General features: G+C 35.0%; 2 protein-coding genes and 1 non-coding gene across 3 annotated transcripts; 1 reads left to right on the top strand and 2 right to left on the bottom strand.

Annotated features, from left to right (window-relative positions):
• Window positions 1–736: 736 nt before the first annotated feature.
• On the bottom strand, window positions 737–4,227 carry LOC126688522 (probable folate-biopterin transporter 8, chloroplastic). Its single transcript, XM_050383240.1, has 2 exons — window positions 3,400–4,227; window positions 737–2,501 (listed from the first exon to the last, which is right to left on the bottom strand). The coding sequence occupies exons 1-2, from the start codon at window positions 3,902–3,904 to the stop codon at window positions 1,333–1,335; spliced, it is 1,674 nt and encodes a 557-aa protein (XP_050239197.1). The 5' UTR covers window positions 3,905–4,227; the 3' UTR covers window positions 737–1,332.
• Window positions 4,228–11,390: 7,163 nt separating this feature from the next.
• On the bottom strand, window positions 11,391–13,053 carry LOC126689699 (uncharacterized). The gene is made up of 3 exons (XM_050384899.1): window positions 12,449–13,053; window positions 12,184–12,342; window positions 11,391–11,839 (listed from the first exon to the last, which is right to left on the bottom strand). Exons 1-3 carry the CDS (start codon window positions 13,028–13,030, stop codon window positions 11,696–11,698), a joined length of 885 nt encoding a protein of 294 aa, XP_050240856.1. The 5' UTR covers window positions 13,031–13,053; the 3' UTR covers window positions 11,391–11,695.
• Window positions 13,054–13,390: 337 nt separating this feature from the next.
• TRNAK-CUU (transfer RNA lysine (anticodon CUU)) lies at window positions 13,391–13,463 on the top strand. Its single transcript has one exon. It is a non-coding gene; the product is annotated as a tRNA-Lys (tRNA).
• The last annotated feature ends 7,046 nt before the right edge of the window (window positions 13,464–20,509 follow it).

Below are 20,509 nucleotides of genomic sequence, written 5' to 3'. Positions count from 1 at the left end.
CAGTAGTTTAAACTTGTTTACCAAATAGGCCAGTGTTTTCATTTTTTAAAAATGAATACGGTGGCATTTTTGTAAAAAAATCAAATCTATAAACCCGATTATGACTGACTTGTCACATCAAAGAACTCTCTCTCTCTCTATTTGTTGGTGGTTGTCAAAAAAAAAAAAAAAAAAAAAGATGAAGGGAAGATCTGAATATGAAAAATAAGTACAGAAAATAGAAAATAGAAAATAAAAAATAAATACAACTTCAATACAAAACAAACAGCCCTATGTTTTTCTACGTGGGAAAAACTACCACAATGGAAGAAGATGCTACAGAATTGCACCAACGTCATCTATAGCATCAAAATTGATGCTTCAAAATGTCATTTCCTTGCTAGCTATGGTTAGCTCATGGCATGTGAAATGAATAGTGGAGAACTTGAACATTTTTGGTTCAGCAGATAAATGTTTCATGGCACAATTTTGGACTGGAAGCTCACCAATATGTTCAGTTTCTCATAAAAGTGTCATCCATAATGTTACGAATTCCATTTCCATTCTTATTATGGCTTTCATTCTCTACTTTGGGTTTACCCTCATTTTTATCCATAAAAACCACCAGTGTCGTGTACAAAGAGCATTTTGGATATTCATCCATGCACAACCTCACTAAATAGTTCGATTAATATGGCATGTGAGCACATTCATCTGTGTGCATGTATGCATCGAGGGGAACGCATTCAAAATGGAATTAAAGAGAATCCCCATCTTTTCCTTATGCACATCTTCCACATGAGAAACATTCTATTGTCAACTCCCAGGAAGGGTCATAGTTCGTCTTACACAAATGACGAAATTTTTTTGCCAATGCCTCGTTATATATAAAAAACAAAAAAACAAAAAACAAAAAAACAAAATTTCAGAAGTTTCTACAAGACTATAACAGAGACCTACACCAAAACAGATTTTAGAGCATAGATGATCAAAACCGGTCAGATCCTCAAGAAGCTTTTTTATACTGGCACGGAAGAGAGATGACTTCTTGTGTCCTTGAAAAGAGTACTAAATGAGAAACTTGTCAGGTTGGTGCTCAGATGTCAGAACTGATCGATCATATATACAATTCTGAAACAATGATTCTCATACTACAAAATGATTGCATTCTTCCTGGGTCCAAAACCATTCAACATGGCAAAAAACCCCTATCCCTGAGGCAGAAACAAGATTAGTCAATGACAAATGGAGCCTTGTCTATTTCATTGGTTCAAGAGAATCTACATGACAAATGGAACTTGAACAATCCTATGATTCCTCTCTTCTGTATTTTGTTCTCTAAAGAGAATGTGACTATATATCTAGCTTCTTGACCTCTGTCTCAGATTCTCTCCCACGCCGGTAATCATAAACTGAACTAAAAGTCACTCTTCCAACCCTTCTATTTCTTCGAGTTCTTTTACTCGTGCCTTTTTTCCTTTCCTTCTCAGCAACCACTTGTGTCAGGGGTAAGTGATGAATCCATGCTAAAGGAACTAAAGCTGCAAGGAACTGTACCAGAATTCCCTCAGGCAGCCTTGAATAATCACCGGATGTAATTCTGAAAAGTGAAGCTAATCCAACACCGAAAAATCCACTTATTATTGATGATAAACACAGGGCTGATCCTAAGAAAGAAGTGAGAGATCCTTCACAACCACGAGGACATAAACTTGCTAATAGCACTGAAAAAGGGAGGAGCTTGAATTGTGCAAGAGTTTCTGCTAAACCCGAAAAGCATAGAGCGAATATCTCATTGGGAATTCCAAATTTAAGATTGATCTGTTTTACTAGAACAAAGTCAAGAAGAAGGGAAGAAGCATACAGAATCTGCACCCCACCAATCAGTTTCCTCATGGAAACCTTTTTCCAATATCTATCATAAAGTACAGTTGTCGATAGAAGCACCAACTGGCTAATCACCCGAGACAACCCAATGATGGAAGGATCTAGATTTAGACACTGTGTTTGATAGCAAAACATAGAGCCCGAAAGAATCGGGACAATGGCAATAGAAGCTACAATCCAAGTAAGGGGGCAGGAGATGCTCTCCTCACTAATAGCTGATACAAGATCAGAGAACTTCTTTCTAATACTTTCAGGGATTGATTTGTTTGCAAGAAAATGAATTGATGGTTGTGGTAAACCGAGAGATTCCTCTCTTGTTGTCATTGATATTGCAAGCTGAATTGAAAGGAGAAATGCAAACACAAGAAACATTGTTCTAGGTGGTGCTTTCAGTAAGAAAAATCCTCCAATTAAATTGCCAAGGATTCCACCAGCTGCTAAAGCCATGAATACATATGACTGAAGGCCATTTATTTTGTGTCTTTGGCCATACTCTGCAACAAGAGCATCTTTTGCGACTTCTGTAATGGATGCTCCAAAATTACTGAGAAGAACACAAGCCACAAGGGTTGGAAGAGACTCACCGGCAAATGGGATTAGTGCCAGTGGCCCCCAAGACAGAACCTGCAAAAGAACTGAAAATTTGCATTCTATCAGTGTCTTTTAGCTGATTGACAATTAACTGGCTCTAATGGAACCATGACTTTTACATAATCTTTATGTGCAATTTGAGGCTTAGCCTTAGTTTGACAGAAAGATATATTTACCCATTAGAATACCTGTCAACCTTTTCTAAGTTCAAAGTTCTAACGACAAGGGTCAATTTTCAATTCTAGTAGAATTTTCAGATTGATTCACAATAATTATTATCATCTAACAAGAACGTAGTATTCAAAGTCTAGCATACATAAGAAACTCAGAAATTGAGACAAGTAATATGATTTTTGCTTCTATTGTCTCATCCAAAGTTATTTTTCCAGTTTCTCGACTGATACATTATATATACCATTTACGGACATTTTTACAAGGCTCCACTTGAAATAGCCTTTTTAAGGTTAAACTAGCCTTTTACAACTGAAATGTATACAGTCAACTCCACCCGAACAAATTTTTAATCATAAGTATTCTGAAATTTTGGCACTCAATTTTACTTTCCATTCTCTGTTGAAAGAACTTTTGAACAAAGAAGCAGACAAAACGAATCAAGGGAAAAATTGAATTGGAAGAAAGATCAAGAAAGCAAAACCAAACAAAGAAAAGAATAAAGAGCTATATAATAAAAACCAGAATCTTGAAGCTAGAAGAACTTGTCAAAACAACAAATGAAGTGTTTTGCATCATTAACATGAATAAAACAATAAGAGGACACCTCAAAATTAAAACAGTCAATGAGATAACAAATTCAGGAATAGAATACAAAAATTAAAATTGAAAGAAGAAGAGCAAATGAACATGAAAGTTCTTAGAAATACAGGTCTAAATAGAACTGAAAATGAACATAATGGAGACAAAGCAAAACAGATTCTAACTAACCTCCAATGGAAACATAAGGTATTCTATGAGCACCACCAATATAGAAAGCATCAGATAATAGTCCATAAAGAGGCTTAGCCACCATGGGGAAGTTACCAGCATTCTGAACCAGCTGCAATGTTGAAGGGTGCAAGTTAAGACTGTGTGCCATGTGAACGTTGACAGCCAGCCATGGGAAACACCTAAAACCCTGCACCCAATACCCAAACCCGCATAAAAACAACATATGTTGGCTACCCACTTGGGAAAAACCTCTACTCTCCTCATATCCACTCTGTTTCTGGCTTTTCTTGTAATAGACTTGACTTGGGCTCACTGTGATTGGGTTTCTCAAACGGGTACTGGGTTTAGTGAATATGTCAATGGTGTTTTTGGGGCCTTGATGGTAGAAACAAAAGATGGACTTGGAGTTTGAGAGAAAAGACTTTGGTGGTAGGGGCTCATAGAATTTTGGAACTTTGACTGTTGTAAATGGGTTTTGAGAAGAAATTGATGGGTAACTCATGGTTTTGTTGGTATTGGGATTTAGACTGAAATTAAGACCTTAAAATCTGTAATCAAGAAAATAAACTTTTGGAACTCAGGTACTATCTGTTTGCCAGATTGTTTATGCAAAATAGAGAGTTTGACCTTGAGAAGAACGAGGAACCAAAAACTTTTATGTATTGGAGACACAGAGTATAATGTAAGATGGAAAACCCACTTTTGTGAATTGCTCAAAAGAGAAGAAAGAATATGATATTTATGGGTAAGAGTGGAGAGAGAGATCTAGTCTCTAGAAGAGTGTGGGTTTTGCAAATTGAAATTGAATAAGTTTAGAAAAAAAATGGGTTCCAGGCTGATGATACCTTGTTTTTCCTAGGTTGTTTGTTGTTTTACCCAGTGGGATCTGAATGGGCCCACCAAGATCACATGCGCCTTCACGCGCCCCCTGTTTCCGAGTAGATTGTTCAATTGAGGTAAGGGGAGGAGTCACATGTGGATTTCTATTTTTCGATAAAAAAATTTCAGACCTTAATCATCAAGAAAACGATGTTTTGTTGTTTACTTTACTATGCATGGAAATGGAAGAGTCTATCAGGCTCTCTCAACGGTTCTCCTTGAATTTGTAGCAAAGGATACAGTGTAATTTAAAAAAATTTAAGAGCATAAGCAATCATAGACTCCTTTTTACCACTAATATCATGTGGTTGATTGTTGTTTTAGTATTATCTCTGTATGTTAAGAGAATTCAGAAAGTTAATTATGACTTTCTACACACAGAAATGGAAGAGTCTATTCGACTCTCTCAACGGTTCCCCTTGAATTTGCAGCAAAAGATACAGTTTAATTTAAAATTTTCTAAGAGCATAAGCAATCATAGACTCCTTTTTACCACTAATATCATGTGGTTGATTGTTGTTTTAGTGTTATTTCTGTATATTAAGAAAATTCAGAAAATTAATTATGACTTCATAAAATATCAAAAATATCTCAAATTTAATTAAATAATCCTTATTCTTAAAAATAAAAAATGGGACCACCGCACCGGTCACTCCACAAGTATAAATGCTTGTGGAGTGTAGAGGGCAAGGGCTGGGGTTCAAGTCTCCAGGAGAGAACTTCACACATATATACACTTAGATTAGGCTAGAGTAGAATTCTATCTTGTATCAAAAAATAAATAAATAAAATAAAATAATGGGTTAAAATTGTTATTCAACAAAATTCAAAAACAAAAAAAAAACTACCATGAAACTTTTTTCCTAAAACTTAGCACAATCTCAATTTAAATATATCTCACGCACGTTTGAAACATTTTTTCCTAAAAACTAGATTTCAAATAGTTTCTTAAAAAGTCCTTCATGTATAAACCCACTAACAATAGACAAATTCAAATTGAAAAATTATATTAAACTCAAAATAAAATAAAAAGTCTCATAGCACGTGTGAAACGCGTGTAATGATGCTAGTAATGTTTAAAAGTGATATATAAATAATCGTTTGTATTTTGAGGTAAGATAACATGGAATAATATTTAAAAATGAGATAAAGATAGTTTCCTACTCCTAAGTTTTAGACTGAATGGAGAAGATAAAGATAAAAGAAAAAAAACCTAAAACTTAGGAACTATAAATTACTCTTTTAACCAGTTTGTATTTTTTTAATTTAAAATTTTCTAACTAAAGATAGGGATATTTTAGAGAATTTAAGAATTTGTATGAGGGTATTTTAGTACTCAAAATTTTGAAACTCAAACAGTGAATCCTTCCTATTATTAATAGTGTGTATTGTATAGGGTAAAACTAGATCCCAAGCCCAACCCAATTAGAATGGGCTAAGAAGGGAACCCAATACAACTAATTTGTAAAGATAGGAGTGCATGCCAACACTTTGATTCCTTTGAACTATGGCTTAATGATTAAAGAAGCGGGATTAACAACAAAGATAACATTTGACAAAAGTTTAATTAAGAAGAAAAAGATTCTTATTAAAGTCGCTCCTCAGACTAGCCGAGGATCACTTGTTCTAGGAAAACTTAGTTCTTAGTGTTACACTACTCTCTCTCTCTCTCTCTCTCTCTCTCTCTCTCTCTCTCTCTCTCTCTCTCTCTCTCTCTCTCTCTCTCTCTCTCTCTACTTTTCTGATCCCCTCTTAAGTGGGATATTCCCTCCTTTTATAGCCATTGAATTGCATCTCAACCTTCCACTTGGAGGGTTACTGATCTTTCTTTGGATACTTGTCCTATCACTGCCTTGTTGATGGTGGTAGAGTAGGATATAGGCTATGAAGACACTGTTTAGAGGTTATTTTGTCATTAATGCGGCAGAATGAATTGTTGGAAGGCATTTAATGCAGAGGTGACATATATTTTATCTTGAAGTTTCCTCTCTCTTTTGTTTGTGCATCATCACGGTCCTCCTTGGTTTTTCAACCTTAGCTCTTATGGCCTTCCTCCTATCTCCCAAGAAGCATTGTTCCTTAGCCTCCTCAGGCGGGCCGTAATCCTAAGTTTTCCTAGTCCGCCAAATGCTTAGGTTGTCTTGATTGGGCTGGGCCTAGTTTGTTAGATAGCTAGGCCTTAATTACTCTTCGGGTTGATCTAGTCAAGGGTTCCTTCTCTTAGAACTCTCTACCCACCTGCCCCACACACACACGCATGTATATAAGTCGGGTTTAGAAGTTGTAGTTACGCCAAGTGGCTTCACCAAATTATAGTAAATTTAATCACATGTTAAATTAATTTTTTATTAATTTTGGATTTTTTTTTCTTTTTGGGTTTTGGTTATTCTATATATTTAGTTTGTGAGTGTTTAGATATTTTTTCTAGACTATTACTAAGAAAATTTTGGTTTTGACTTTCTGAAAATTTTAATAAAGAACAATGATACACTAAAAATATAGTGTACGAAAAGGTATTCAACAATCTTCCAAAGGTAAAAACTACTTCTAACATTTTTTAATCATTAATATTATTGTTTACAATACTGCAAATTACTTACAAAACTCAAGTACTTATATTGTAGATCCATTAGATACAAAATTCTTGATGCATGTAACTACAAATGTCATTATAGCACAATTGGTATGTTAGAAAATAATTTTTTTATCGAGGTATTATTGCTTTATATTTGATGGTTCAATTTAAATTTCAACAAATTTAAATTCCATTCAAACTAAAATTCTATTATAAAAAATTTCTAAACTTAAATCTCACACAACAACCCATGTTTTCTTTCTAAAAAAAAAAAAAAGAACAACCCATGTTTTGACTAAGGATAAAACTTTATCATCTAAATTTTAGAAATTTAATTATACTCCAACTAAAAATCTATTATCAACATTTTAAAAACAGTTAATTAGTAAATTAATTCTATATTATTTGTTAGGATATATTTTCTCAAATTAAGGGATAATATTTAATAACGGTTTAATTTAGATAAAACTTTATCATTTTAATTTCAACAAATTTAAATTTTATTCAAAAATAAAGTCTATTATAAAAATTTTCTAAACTTAAATCCCACACAACCCTCATTTTTTTTTTAATGTTTTTCTTCAAGTTGCATCTTATTAAATTAATATTTTATTAGGATATTAATCAAAAAGGCTCTTGACTAAGGGATTCTATTCAAACTAAAAGTCTATTATTAAGATTTTTTTAACTTAAATTCCTCACAACCCACATTTTTGTTTTTGTTTTTGTTTTTTTTTTTCCTCAAGTTGTATCTTATTAAATTAATATTTTATAAAAAATATTAAACTACAAGCCTCTTGACTAAGGAATAAGATTTAACAATAATTCAATTTAGATAAAATGTTATCATCTAAATTTTAGAAATTTAAATTCTACTCCAACTAAAAATTTATTATCAAAATTTTCAGAACTTATATATATTCAGTCATGGTTTTTCAATACAATCCATCTTAACTAATAAGTCACTCCTATAATTAAATCCCACACAATACACTCACTTTGTTTTTTTTTGTTTTTTTTTTCCACTTATGTTTTAATTTAATAAATTCATCTTACATATTGTTCTTTGCTTCTGAATTTGCATGCAGAATATTATGACAAAGAGAATTTACTATAAAAAAGCAAAATACTTAACCCCCATTTAAGTTCTTGGTTCTCTTATGTAAGTTTTTTTTTTTTTTTTTTTAATTCTCAAATTTTGAACTTTTTTATGTATGTTTTGATTTTTGGGGTTTGGTTATTGTATTTATTTTGTGAATTTTTTGATTTGTTTTAATTAGACTATCACTAGGAAAAAATCAGTATTGATGAACTATATCTTGTTTATTATTGTTTGTGTTAGTTATGGCATAAATTAAAAATAGCCCAAATAGGAACAATCAAACTCATACCACATCTCATATCAAGAAATTAACACAAAGCACAAAGATAATTTTTAAATATAAAAATAGATAAACACTAATAAAGTCTAAACTCTAAAAAATTAAAACTTAAAGTAATTTTTTATTAAAATTATTTACTTATTTTATAATTTATTATTATTATTTATTTTATAATTTAGCTTTAATTATTTCTAAAAAAATTAGCTTACATATAATCTTCATGAATTATACTAGTGATAGCAATAATTAAGTTTTTGTATCTATCCTAAAAATTGCTAAAGCATCAACTTCCTCTTTGTTTCTTTGGATAAAGTAACAAAACACAAAAGGCCAATGTTTTGTGTGTGCGTGTTTTTTTCCTACATTTGGTTTTTTTTTTTTTTTTTTTTTAAATAAACATGCATCTTAATTTTTACCTAATAATTCTTCTTCTTTTATAATTCCTAGATCGATTAGAAATTTAATTTCCTCAATATTGAAAATTCTCTCTCTCTCTCTCTCATTTTTACCATATAATTCTTCTTCTTTTATAATTCCTAGATGGATTAGAAATTTGATTTCCTCTCACTCTCTCTCTCTCTCTCTCTCTCTACACACACACACACACACACACACACACACACACACACACACACACACACACACACACACACACACACACACACACACACACACACACACACACACACGGTTTTTTAGTGTATTCTTATATATTCCTACCCACAACTTCTTCTTCTTCTTTTTACAGCCTTTTCTTTTTGGTCTTTTTTATTTTTAGAAACAACTTATTATTCTAATCAATTTTTTCTCTCTCCTATTATCAATAATTATCATTCTCATATAATTTTTATGTGGGTTTTGCTTTGTTTTTCTTATTACTTAGGCAATTTGACATTTGCAAAATCCATGCTAAAATGCTTTATCAAACTTACTATCCACACTATTACAGGTATATATTTCTCTTCTTTTTTTTCTTTCTTTTTTTAACACTTTATTTATGAGTCATAAAGGAAATTTTAAATCCATGAAATTCATTATATAAAACTCCAAAAACATTTACTCTTTATCTATTTATTATATAAAAATTATCAATTTTTTTTACTCTATCCATCTTTTTTTGTCTGGGTTGTACTTATGTTATGTTTATATGTGCATTAGATTTAATTAATTTTCTTGAATTGTAAAATTTTATGTTATTATTTCTCATTTTTATTTTTGCTGTTAGTAATATAATTTGTGTGTGAAGAGATTGTTTAACATTATGAGCATGTAATTTAAAATTAAAAAAAAAAATCACTGTAATTAATTTATGTTTTGGTTTTTACAAATATTAAAATAACCAAGTAATATTAAATCTACATCATGAAAAAAAAAAAATCACACCTGAATATGATCTAATTGAGGTAAACTCCAACTTGAGGGGATTGTTAAAGGAAAGGCCAAAAAAAAAAACCTACGGAAAGTCCACCGACCATAGCAAATTAATCATCTTTATATTATCAACAAAATCAAACTCACAAGAAAGGCAATGGCTAATAAACAATTACTACTATATTCATCAATGTAGATTGAAGATAAGCAGGGATCTTGTCAATAAAAACTGTGTACATAGAAGCACCTGTATAAAAATTAAATTACAATATAGGCAAAAAAAAAAAAAAAAAAAAGAGAATAACACATGACCGTAGATGTATGCCATTTATATAAAAGATGTTATTAGTGTATTAGAATGTAACTCTAAATTTTCTCAAAAAAATAAAAAATAAAAGAATGCAACTCTAATAAAGGTTTGAAAAAAAAATAAAAACACAATGTAGTCTATACTCTTCAAGTGCATAACACATTTTAGATGTAACTACAAATGTCATTATGACAATCGAAGAGTTAGAAGATATATAAATGGGTTCTAGTTAGCTCAACTGGTAAAATTTCTTATGTTTGAATAAAAAATCTGAGAAAAAAATATGTTAATCAAGTAATTTGTGAACAAACTTAAACTTATTCGTCAAAAAAATGAACTAAGTTTAAATATGTTAGTAAGTTTGATTTCAACTAATGTTTAATATAAAATTAAGTAAACAATTCTAAACTTTTAATAATTAACTCGCCTCCTTTACGGCCTTAATTACCAATTATTCACAACTAGCATGTAACTCCATGTGCAAACGCATGGTTGCATTTAAAATTAAACAAAATTTTTATTATAAAATATAAATAATTAGTCAAATTAATTTTTTTTAAAGCATGTAACACATGCATTCATGCATACATATAAATACATTTAAAATTAAACACAATTTTTATTATAAAATATAGATAATTAGTCAAATTATTTTTTTTAAAGTAAACGTAATTAGTCACATATTAAAATTCTTACCTAAATTTAATACTACTTATGATCTTTTTTTTTTCTAATTTTTAATAAGATAGAATGTGTGGTAATTTTTGTTATGTGGTGATTTTTATCTTATTTATTTTTTGAGAAACATGTGGTGATTTTTATTGAGTATATGTGATATTTTAAAATATATATATATATATATATAGTTCATTAATATTAGATTTTTAGTATTTTGCACTTATTAACTTACTTGACACAAAGATTAAAAAACTTAAGTAAGCACATGGCACAAGCTTAAATGGATAATTATGGTGTAGTTCCCACATAAATTTAAACATATGGCACAAAATTGGATTATAATTTGAAATTCTAATTCAATTTTCTCTAAACTTTTCCTATTAATATATATAGATGAATTATAAATTTGAATTCTTTTTAGTTATACAATTATGTTTTTTATGGTTTATTATATTGGACTCCTCGTTTTTTACACTAAATTAACTAATTTGGCATAAAAATTTAAAAATTTAGATTAGATGGAATATGTGGCGCAAAATTAAACTCTAATTGAAATTCAATTTTTACACTAAATTAACTCACTTGGCACAAAATTCTAAAATTTAGATTAGATGAGACACATGACGGAAAATTAGACTCTAATTGAATTCCAATTTAAAATTTAATTGGATTTTCTCTCTACTTTACCTATTATTATATATATAGATGATCACAAAAATGAAAAATCTAATACTATTCATCAAAACATAAAATTAATTGCAAAACGAAAGTAGCATATAAGGGAATTGCATTCATTTACATCTAAAATTGGCACATCTTCTAAAAAGGTAAAATTACAAGTACTCTAACTGGTGTGGGTTCCATCTAAAAAAATCATAGGAAAGGAATTGAAACCCAAGAATAATAGGTACATATATGAAGAGGTAATTACTCCCAAAAAATCTCACACAGAAAATTAAAAAGCATAAGGATCTTGTGCAGTGTGACTGATGTGGGTATCATCTAAACTCTAAAGAATTCAATAGGCAAAAAAAAAAAAAAAAAAAAATGAAAAGCAAGTATGATTAGTAACTCTATCAGTACAGGGTATTGGCTTTTCTACATGAGCTTGTAGTAACAGTTCCTTCCAGAAAGAAGAATCTGATAGCCTTTGCCACATGGACACTTGAAATGGACAGTTAGGCCCTCCTCCCCAACCCTTTCCACGAACACAGATTCTTCTAAGTCTTGCGCAGAATTATTCTGAAACAAAAATGAATTTGCATAGATTATTACCCACTACAGAATTCACATAAAAATCAAATAGAAAAGGAAATAAAAACGAATGCATACTCTGCCTGGTGTCTGAGAATATGTGTACCATATATATAGATAGAAGAAATTAATTGGTACCAAGAACGAGAACCATTTTTCTAGCTGAATGACCCTAATATAATGGCCCGTGAGTTATCATTTCTAGAAACAAAATGACAATTAATTAAGAACCAAAGATTTTATATTTTTCTTTATCTTTTTACATATTCTCCAATTTCTTGGGAGCCAAACAGAAAACAATGAATAAAATCTTGAGAAGCTAAAGACAAAACCTTTGTTACGGCATGAACATTAGTATCTTCTTGTTCTTCATCTTGTTCTTGTTCTTGCTCTTCTTCTTCTTCTTCTTCTGCATCTTCTTGTTCACGCATGACTTCTTCACACCACTTGCTCATCTCTCTCATACAGTCCTTCATCCTTCTCAGCCTCTTCTATAGGCCAAAACCATTACAGTCAATGAAATATATTCACAATCCATGAAAAGATTACAATTTTTCACATTAAATTCAAGAACCTAAAATAAGAAAAAGTATAAACCTTGGAATTGGAGTTAGAGTTGGGAGTGTCTTCCTTAGTCAAATCCACACTCACATCCCCAGAACTCGAGGACCTTGAATAGGTCTTCGCCGGAGACGGAGTCGGGTCAGAAATCGTCCGGCGCAGAGTCGGCGGAAGAGGCGGCAACCCGGGATTCGAAGACGGAGTAACCGGAACGACGTTGACAGTACCCGTCGAACTCGGATGCTGCTCTGGAGACAGGGAATTGTTCGGGTTGGGTGCTTGAAAACCCGACCCAGATGAGAAAGGATCCGGGTCAGAAACGGTGCGGCGGAGAACCGGGTCTTGGAAGAGCTTCTTGGGCTTAGGCTCAGAGTCTGAGGAGAAGGCGTTGAGTGGGTCTTGGAAAGAAGAAGACGACGAGGGGGAACGTCGTTTCATAGGGTTGGAGGCCGAGCAGAGGCAGCCGCAAGTGGTGCAAGGTTGGTGTTGGTGGTGGTGGTGGCAGTTGAAGCCGTTGAGGTGGAGCATGGCAAAGCGGTTATCAAAGGGAGGCTGATCATCCACTGATAAGTCTTGGGAGACTGCCTCTGCCTCTTCTGGCTTATTTTCTTTACTCATTTTCTTCCTCTTTCTTTCTTTTTTTCTCTCTTTCTTGCTTGTTTTTTATATGTAGGATTCTGTGGCTTTTTGGAGGGAATGTGAATTTTGAAGCTGGGGGATTTTCCTTTTATATAGAGGTTAGGATGTACGGATGGGGTGCTGTTGGATGAAGAAAGAAACAACCAAAAGGTTTAAGCCACGTATTTTGGTAGAGTGGCATTTTCGTCATTCTATACTAAAAGAAAATAAAGAAACGGGACTACTGAATACAGTGAATAGCACCGGTAGAAACAGACTCACTCTAGCTAGTGACTACTAACCAGTATGGTGATAAAGTAAAATGGTTAAATATTATATACAATGAATTCTGACAACCAAGCCCGTCTAGCTCAGTTGGTAGAGCGCAAGGCTCTTAACCTTGTGGTCGTGGGTTCGAGCCCCACGGTGGGCGTTCTTTTTCTTTTTTTTTTAACTGTACAAATTATAAAAAAAAAAAAAAAACACATGAAAACTATGAAATACTAAAGACAAGTGTTTTCTACTAAACAAAAATACTATTAATTTCTTGTTTTTGTCTCCAAATACTATTTTCTATTGGTCAAGCAATAGCTCAAGCATAAACGTTTCCTATACAACCATTAACGTTCTCTTCATAAATTTTTTTTTTTTTTTTTTTTTAAGAAAAAACCATTAAGGTTCTCCACCTTGTTCCTTGTTCAAGTAGAGGCCTTCGGCTTCTAGATAAAACACTATGCTATGTATAAGACGGGCTGCCTAATGACCCAATTTGAACTCATAAAACTCTCATTTGGAAAATATTTCTCTTTCCAAACTCGAGCTAACAAGGAATCAACAGATTTTCCCAACCATCCGCAAAACCCAACTTCACAGTAGATACTCATACACATTGCATCAATAGATTTACGTTTACCCAAGCATCCGCAAAACCCAACTTCAACATGATTGCCTTAAAAAAAAAAACCCTTTCAACTCTATCATGTGCCTTACTCATATGTCATATCCAATTTTTTTTTTTTTTTTTTTTTTTTTTTTTCGGTTAACAAAGGATAGCATAAAACTAAAAAGAGCAAAAGTATCGGGGCAAAGCCTGTTTAAGTACATCCCATTGAGGTCATCCTCATAAACAGAAAGTAAATCCACATGTGGATTGTCAAAAATAGCAAAATCTAAATTATGACTCGATCCCATTTTGGCCAGCTTGTCAGCACAGTGATTCGTTTCACGGTAGCAATGCCTAAACCAAACTTGAGTAAGACTTGATGTCAATTGCCTGCAATCATCCAAGATAGGAGACACTATGTTATTTACATAATTAGGATTGGCCAAAACATCAATTATAGCTTTAGCATCTAACTCAATCTAAACACAATCAAAACTACAACTGCTGTATATGAGGAGTCCATCCCTAAGACCCCAAAGCTCAGCAACAAAGCTATTAGTGATCCCTATTTTTTTGGTAAATCCCTTGATCTAGTGGCCATGCTCATCTCTCAAAATTCCTCCACAACCAGCTATTCCCGGATTTTCAATGGCAGGCCCAATACTGTTCATTTTAATCCACCCCACTTGTGGGTTTTCCCATCTAACTTTCCTTAGGATTAATCGGTTTACACTTTTGGGCGAGGAAGCATTGTGAAAAAACTCCACTACTTGTTTCTTTATTTCCGTTGCCAGTGCTGGGTTTTGACTTCTCCCTTTAAAAACCACGTTGTTTCAGCTTTTCCATATAAGCCAAATAGCAAAGAGGAAGACAGAACTCCAAGGAGGATTTCGAGGACTAAGACAATCAGTTTCTTTCCCATTAGATTCCAGCCACTCATGGAGGTCCCTGGTCCAAAAAAGAGGGTATGTCCATAAAATCCCTAACTGAATCCAAACAGGTTTGATCTTTTCACAATCCAAGAGGGCATGCAGGATTGATTCGGTCTCCCTATTACGTAATGGACAGCTTGTATCTTCCAAAAATCCCTTTTTCCCAAGACATTTCCGAACACCAATACTATTGTGAGCACACATCCAAACAAAGGTTTGAATTCTTGGCAAAATATCCAACTTCCAAATCCAGTTGGCCAAAAAAGTTGTCATCAATTCATCTCCCATAGCCATCTTGTAAGCACTCTTAAGGTCAAAATTTCCTTGGGGAGAAGCTGACCATGCAAGTTTGTCCTCTCCTGTTGATGCCAAAGCAATCGGGGTGGCTTGAATCATGAGTTTAATATTTCGGGGAACATTAAATTCTAGATAGTTCCAATCCCATCCATTATCTTTAATGACGTCTAGAATCTTCAAGTTAGATGCTTCTCATGAAAAGGGACCAATCATCATATGCCACATCACTCCATGATTTACCCAATAATCATACCAGAAACTAAGTTTGCTATTTCTCCCCATTGTCCATTTAATACCTCTATTAAAGACTTCCATACCTTTCTTCATTGCAAACCACGTTGGGGAGCATGGGAGCTTGTTTTGGTTACTCGAACACAGCCTACAGTTTAAGCAATACTTTGATTTTAAAACACGCGCCCAAAGGCATTCCTTTTCTACATGATATCTCCAATTTAGTTTCGCTAGAAGGGCAATGTTTCTACCCCTTGCTACTTGTAACCCCAATCCTCCTTCCATTTTGGGTTTGGCTACCTTCTGCCAACCGATCCAATTGCTGACTCCGTAGTGCCCCAAAGAAAGTTTCTATTGACTCAATCCATTCCCTCAAGAATTCTCCCAGGGAAGTAGGAGCATTGCATAACATACGACGAAATGGTTAATGATGATGCCTGAATAAGGACAACCCTACCTACTAGGGATAACAAGTTTGCCTTCCAACCTGCAAGCTTTTGCTTTACTCTGTCCAATATAAAGTTGAAGTCTTGTATGGAAGAACCAGGTTGTTTAATGGGGATGCCAAGGTATCTCCCTAACCCTGGGGTGGAAGCAAACCCAAGAATACCACTTAGAGACTCCCTTGTATCTCCATCCACATTTGGTGAAAAATACACTCTGGATTTAGTTTCACTTATCGTTTGGCCCAAGATATCACAAAAATCATCAAGAACCTCTCTAATGGTGGAGCAATTCAAGTGGTTAGCCTTTGCAAAAAGGACTAGATCATCATCAAACATTAAATGGGAGAACACTGGACTACTTTGAGAAGCTTTAACTTGATTCCACAGTTTATTGCTGCACTTTTCTTCTATAAGTTGACTAAGGAAGTCAATCAGAGTATAAAAAGGTAAGGGGATACGGGATCCCCTTGTCTAATTCCCCTTGACGGAAGGATTGGCTCTAATGGTGCACCATTTAAAAGAATTGAGGTGGACACCGAAGAAACACAACTCATAATAAGGTCTATGAGGCCCTCAGGAACATTTATCCTCAAAAGCATATTCCTAATGAAGCTCCACTCTAGCTTATCATAAGCTTTCTCCAAATCGATCTTGATAGCCATATAACCCACCTTGCCTTTCTTTCTACTAATGGAATGAATAAGCTCCTGCACAATGACAGCATTATCAATACTTTTTCGTCTCAACACAAAAGCAGTTTGGAGAGGGGTATGAGTTTTCCTAGATACGGTCTGAGTCTTGCTACTATGATTTTTGTAACCACCTTATAAATTGTGTTGCATAAACTGATCGGGCAATAGTTCCCAATAGTCTCAGGACTTTGTATTTTTGGAATAAGAGCAATGCGAGTCTAATTGAGATACTCAAGGATTTTCCTTTCCATGAAAATTCTTTTGACTTCCCTTACTACCGAGTCACCTACAGTTAGCCAAAACCTTTGGAAAAAACCTACATGCAACCCATTCGGACCCGGCGTTTTAAGGGCTTTTAGCGAATAGAGTGTTGTTCTAATCTCTTCCACTGTCACCTGCCCTCCAACACTTTCTTTTCCATCTTCATTAAGCCGGCCATGCCATTGAGAGAGAGAAGGCATGGCTTTTGACGAAGAAGTATAAATGTCCCTGAACCCATTCCTGATAAGCTTAGATATATCTTTTTTCTCTTGGATCCATTCGCCAACAAAGTTTTTAATTGCTAAAATCTAATTCCTCTTCCTCCTTACCAGAGTTGACGCTTGATAAAATGTTGTATTCCAATCTCCTTATATCATCTAGTTCACCTAAGACTTAAGCACCCAAAGATCCTCTTCTTGTCCCATGATCACATCAAGCTCACAAAGGAGCTCATTTTCAAGGTTGATGAGATAAGCCAAATGTCTAATGGCATTTGCATGTTGAATCCCATTCATCCGAGCCATAATTTTCTTTTTCTTTGCAAAAATGTTTCCAAAGTGAGTTTTATTCCACAAGGAAGCATCCTTCTAAAATTTATCAATGGCATCACTAAGCAAAGGAGCTTGATTCCAAGCATTTGCTACTACCCCAGCAAAGGTCTGATCAAAGAGCCAAAATTTTTGGAATGTAAAAGGCTTAATCCAAAACGATTGGGCTTTAGACTGCATCTCAAGAAGAACCGAGTAGTGGTCCAAGTGGCACCTGGTGAGATGAGTTACTCTCGCTTCTGGATAAAGCAAACACTAGCTTGAATTGACAAAAAATCTGTCAATTCTTTCTTGAATTAACCCCTGAGCATCTCTTCAGTTAGTCCATGTGAATCTTGGACCCAAGAAGCCCAAATCAACCATATTGCATCTATCCAAGCACTCTTTTAGAAGAAAGGATCTATTCAGGTTCACAAGTCTGCCTCCAAACTTATCCTTACCAATAAGGGGTTCATTGAAGTCACCCGCTATAACCCATGGAAAATTATGCAGTTCTGTAACTTTGGATAGATTATTCCATCATATATGCCTTTCGGCACTCCTAGGACTAGCATATATAACAGAGAGGAGCCAAGAAGAGTTAGAGCTACATACCCTGATGGAGACATGAATTTTATGTTCTGTTTTGGTGAGGGGGGATATCTCCACCTTATCAGAATTCCATAGCATCCAAAGGCCACCAGCATACCCAATTGTGTCAGTGTGAATCGCTCCATCAAAAGGGAGTCTCTAATTTCCCCAGCCCTATCTCCTCCAATCGTAGTCTCCATAACTATCAGAATTGCCAAATCATGGTTGCTTACCAATTCCCTAACATGCTTTTGAAATGAGGGCTTCAAAGCACCTCTACAATTCCAGATAATAATATTCATGACTAATGAGTAATATGGGGTAAGGCACTCATCATATGGAGGCAGTGACTTCGCCTCTTTGCTCAAGTTTCATTCTATCTTTCTCATCACCTCCGTCATATGTCCTCTCCCCGAGATCAAAGTCAGGTTGTGCTATAGAACTCCCATTTTCATTTCCTGCACCATCACATGGAGATTGAACTCCCCTGTGGGTTTAAACACTTGGATCAACTTCGTGATGGGTTTGTTCCCCATGATGAAGGATGCAATTGGTCGATCCTCTAGAATACACCTCTTTGATAGTTCCTCACTCGGATTTACTTCGTATAGGAGAGGAGTTGATGATATCAGAGGTAGCTTCTCCCACCTCGCTCTTCGTTCTTTCATCGGAGATAGAGTGTCGGTGAGAAAGTGCCACCAAGGATTAAAAGCTTCTTGCCATGCTGGGTCTGTCAGTGACATCGAACCTTCTCTGACACTCGCTATCATCAATGGAAATATGAACTTCCATGCCTTCTGTAATTTGTTGTTGAACCATCCCATTACGTGGGTTGGATTTGCCTGGATTTTGGCTATTACCACTTTCGGTATCTCCACCATTATTCCCTCTAAATTGATAGCCCACCTCAGCCAAGGAGAGGTTGAGAGCTAAAACTTATGAGGAGTTCTCTGTTCTGACTTGTCATCTCCATGGGTGAAAGGATATTGAGCTTTTGGTGATGAGAGTGGGGCGACAGCATCAGATGTAGCCTTGAAAGAAGCTTTGTTTGCCCTATTACGCCCAATCACGCTTTTGCCCTTAATGAATGGGCTGTCACTGAGCTTCAAAGAGCCTTGTTTGGTACCCGAATCTATATGAGCTTTTGCTTTTGGGCCTAGGCCAGCTAGACTCAAGTCCAACAAAAGACTTCCCTTAATGATGTTTTGCACTACTTTTGATAGCTGGAGGCCCGTTGGTGATCTGGTATGGGACAATTTCTTTTTCCTTTCTCTTGGGGATCCACTAGTAGGAGCAGCCTTGCCCACGTCAACATCTGATCTTGTCTCATTTATAACTGCCTTATGTACCTTCAGGTTGTGGCCTTGTGTCTTGCCAGGATCAATTCCATTACCTCTGCGGGTTTTTGTCCCATGCTTTCTCCATGCAACCACTATCCACGGACCATAGATGTCCTCCTGTACTCCCAGTGTGGTCCTTTCTTTCTGCTCATAATTCCCAGCTTCATGGCTAATGCGTGAGTGTATGACATTCTTTCCCTCCGACCTATCTTCCTCCTCCCTCTCCATATTTTCACCCCAGACAGTGTAAAGACAATTTCCCCACCGATGACCAATACGTCCACAGGAGAAACAGAGCTTATGGATTCCCTCATAACTCATAGGTTGTTCAAACCTACCAATCTTAACCACCGTGATGAACGGCTTATCGATGTCTATCTGAACACACAAACGTGCGAACCTGCCTCTCGCCTCAGTTGCTGTGTGGGTATCCATTCTCAGGACACCTATTTGATGCAAAGCTTCTGCATTATAGTATTCGATGGGAAGTTTGTAGATTCTAACCCAGACCGCAACTAATGACACATTTGCAGATGATGGTTTGAAGTTAGGCTCCCACAGCCTAATGGATAAGAAGTGCTCCCCTATGAACCATGGCCCTTTCCTGAACACAATTTCAAAGTCTTCTTTCAAGGAGAAACGAATGAGAAATAAGTCGTGGCCTAAGTCTACACAGTCTAGACGTCCCACCGGTTTCCACATAGAGTGGATTCTTGAGTGTAGGAAGTTGAAACCAATTGTTCTACCATAAACTTTGACAATAAGAGCTTTCAACCAAGAGTTCCGAATGTGTTGCTTAAACTCCTTGGTGAACTTCACTGCTGCGAGACCTTGCCTAAGGGGTTCCACCTCGTCATCCGATTTCGCATCATCCTCCATGAGCCCTGGCTCTCCATGAAACCAACATGCCTAACATCCTTGACTTTCTTGGTACTCCTAGTGAGCTCCGCTTCCTCCTCCCTTGACAGGCCAGAAGTTGAGTGCGAAGACATTCAACCAATGTGAAAAAGAACTCGTACATTAGTGAAAATTAAAACTGTACGGAGAGAATTTTCTCTCTCCTCAATCTCGACTCAATTCCTTTTGGATGTGCCCCCATATCCACTTTCAAAGCCAAACCACACTTCCTCCCTTGCCATGTTGTGGACAAACTATATAGCAACTCAAATGCAATCAAAGCATCTGTCAACAAACGACCAACTAGCAAACTACCCTTAACAGGCGCCTGCAAAAACCGCAACTTTTTTTGTGCTTATCTTATATATATATATATATATAT

Source organism: Quercus robur, chromosome 6 (genome assembly GCF_932294415.1).
Source record: "Quercus robur chromosome 6, dhQueRobu3.1, whole genome shotgun sequence".
Taxonomy (NCBI): Eukaryota; Viridiplantae; Streptophyta; class Magnoliopsida; order Fagales; family Fagaceae; genus Quercus; species Quercus robur.
Note: the sequence above shows the minus strand (reverse complement) of the source record. Positions and strands in the feature narration are given on the sequence as shown.

What these genes read in the sequence shown, in the direction of transcription:
- LOC126688522 (XM_050383240.1), bottom strand. Translation starts at nt 3,904, where the DNA reads ATGAGTTACCCATCAATTTCTTCTCAAAACCCATTTACAACAGTCAAA. An exon ending in ACCTTATGTTTCCATTGGAG is followed by an intron (nt 2,502 to 3,399) that starts GTTAGTTAGAAT and finishes GCAAATTTTCAG; the next exon opens with TTCTTTTGCAGGTTCTGTCT.
- LOC126689699 (XM_050384899.1), bottom strand. Translation starts at nt 13,030, where the DNA reads ATGAGTAAAGAAAATAAGCCAGAAGAGGCAGAGGCAGTCTCCCAAGAC. An exon ending in ACTCTAACTCCAATTCCAAG is followed by an intron (nt 12,343 to 12,448) that starts GTTTATACTTTT and finishes TTTGGCCTATAG; the next exon opens with AAGAGGCTGAGAAGGATGAA. An exon ending in ATGTTCATGCCGTAACAAAG is followed by an intron (nt 11,840 to 12,183) that starts GTTTTGTCTTTA and finishes TTTTTGTTTCAG; the next exon opens with AATAATTCTGCGCAAGACTT.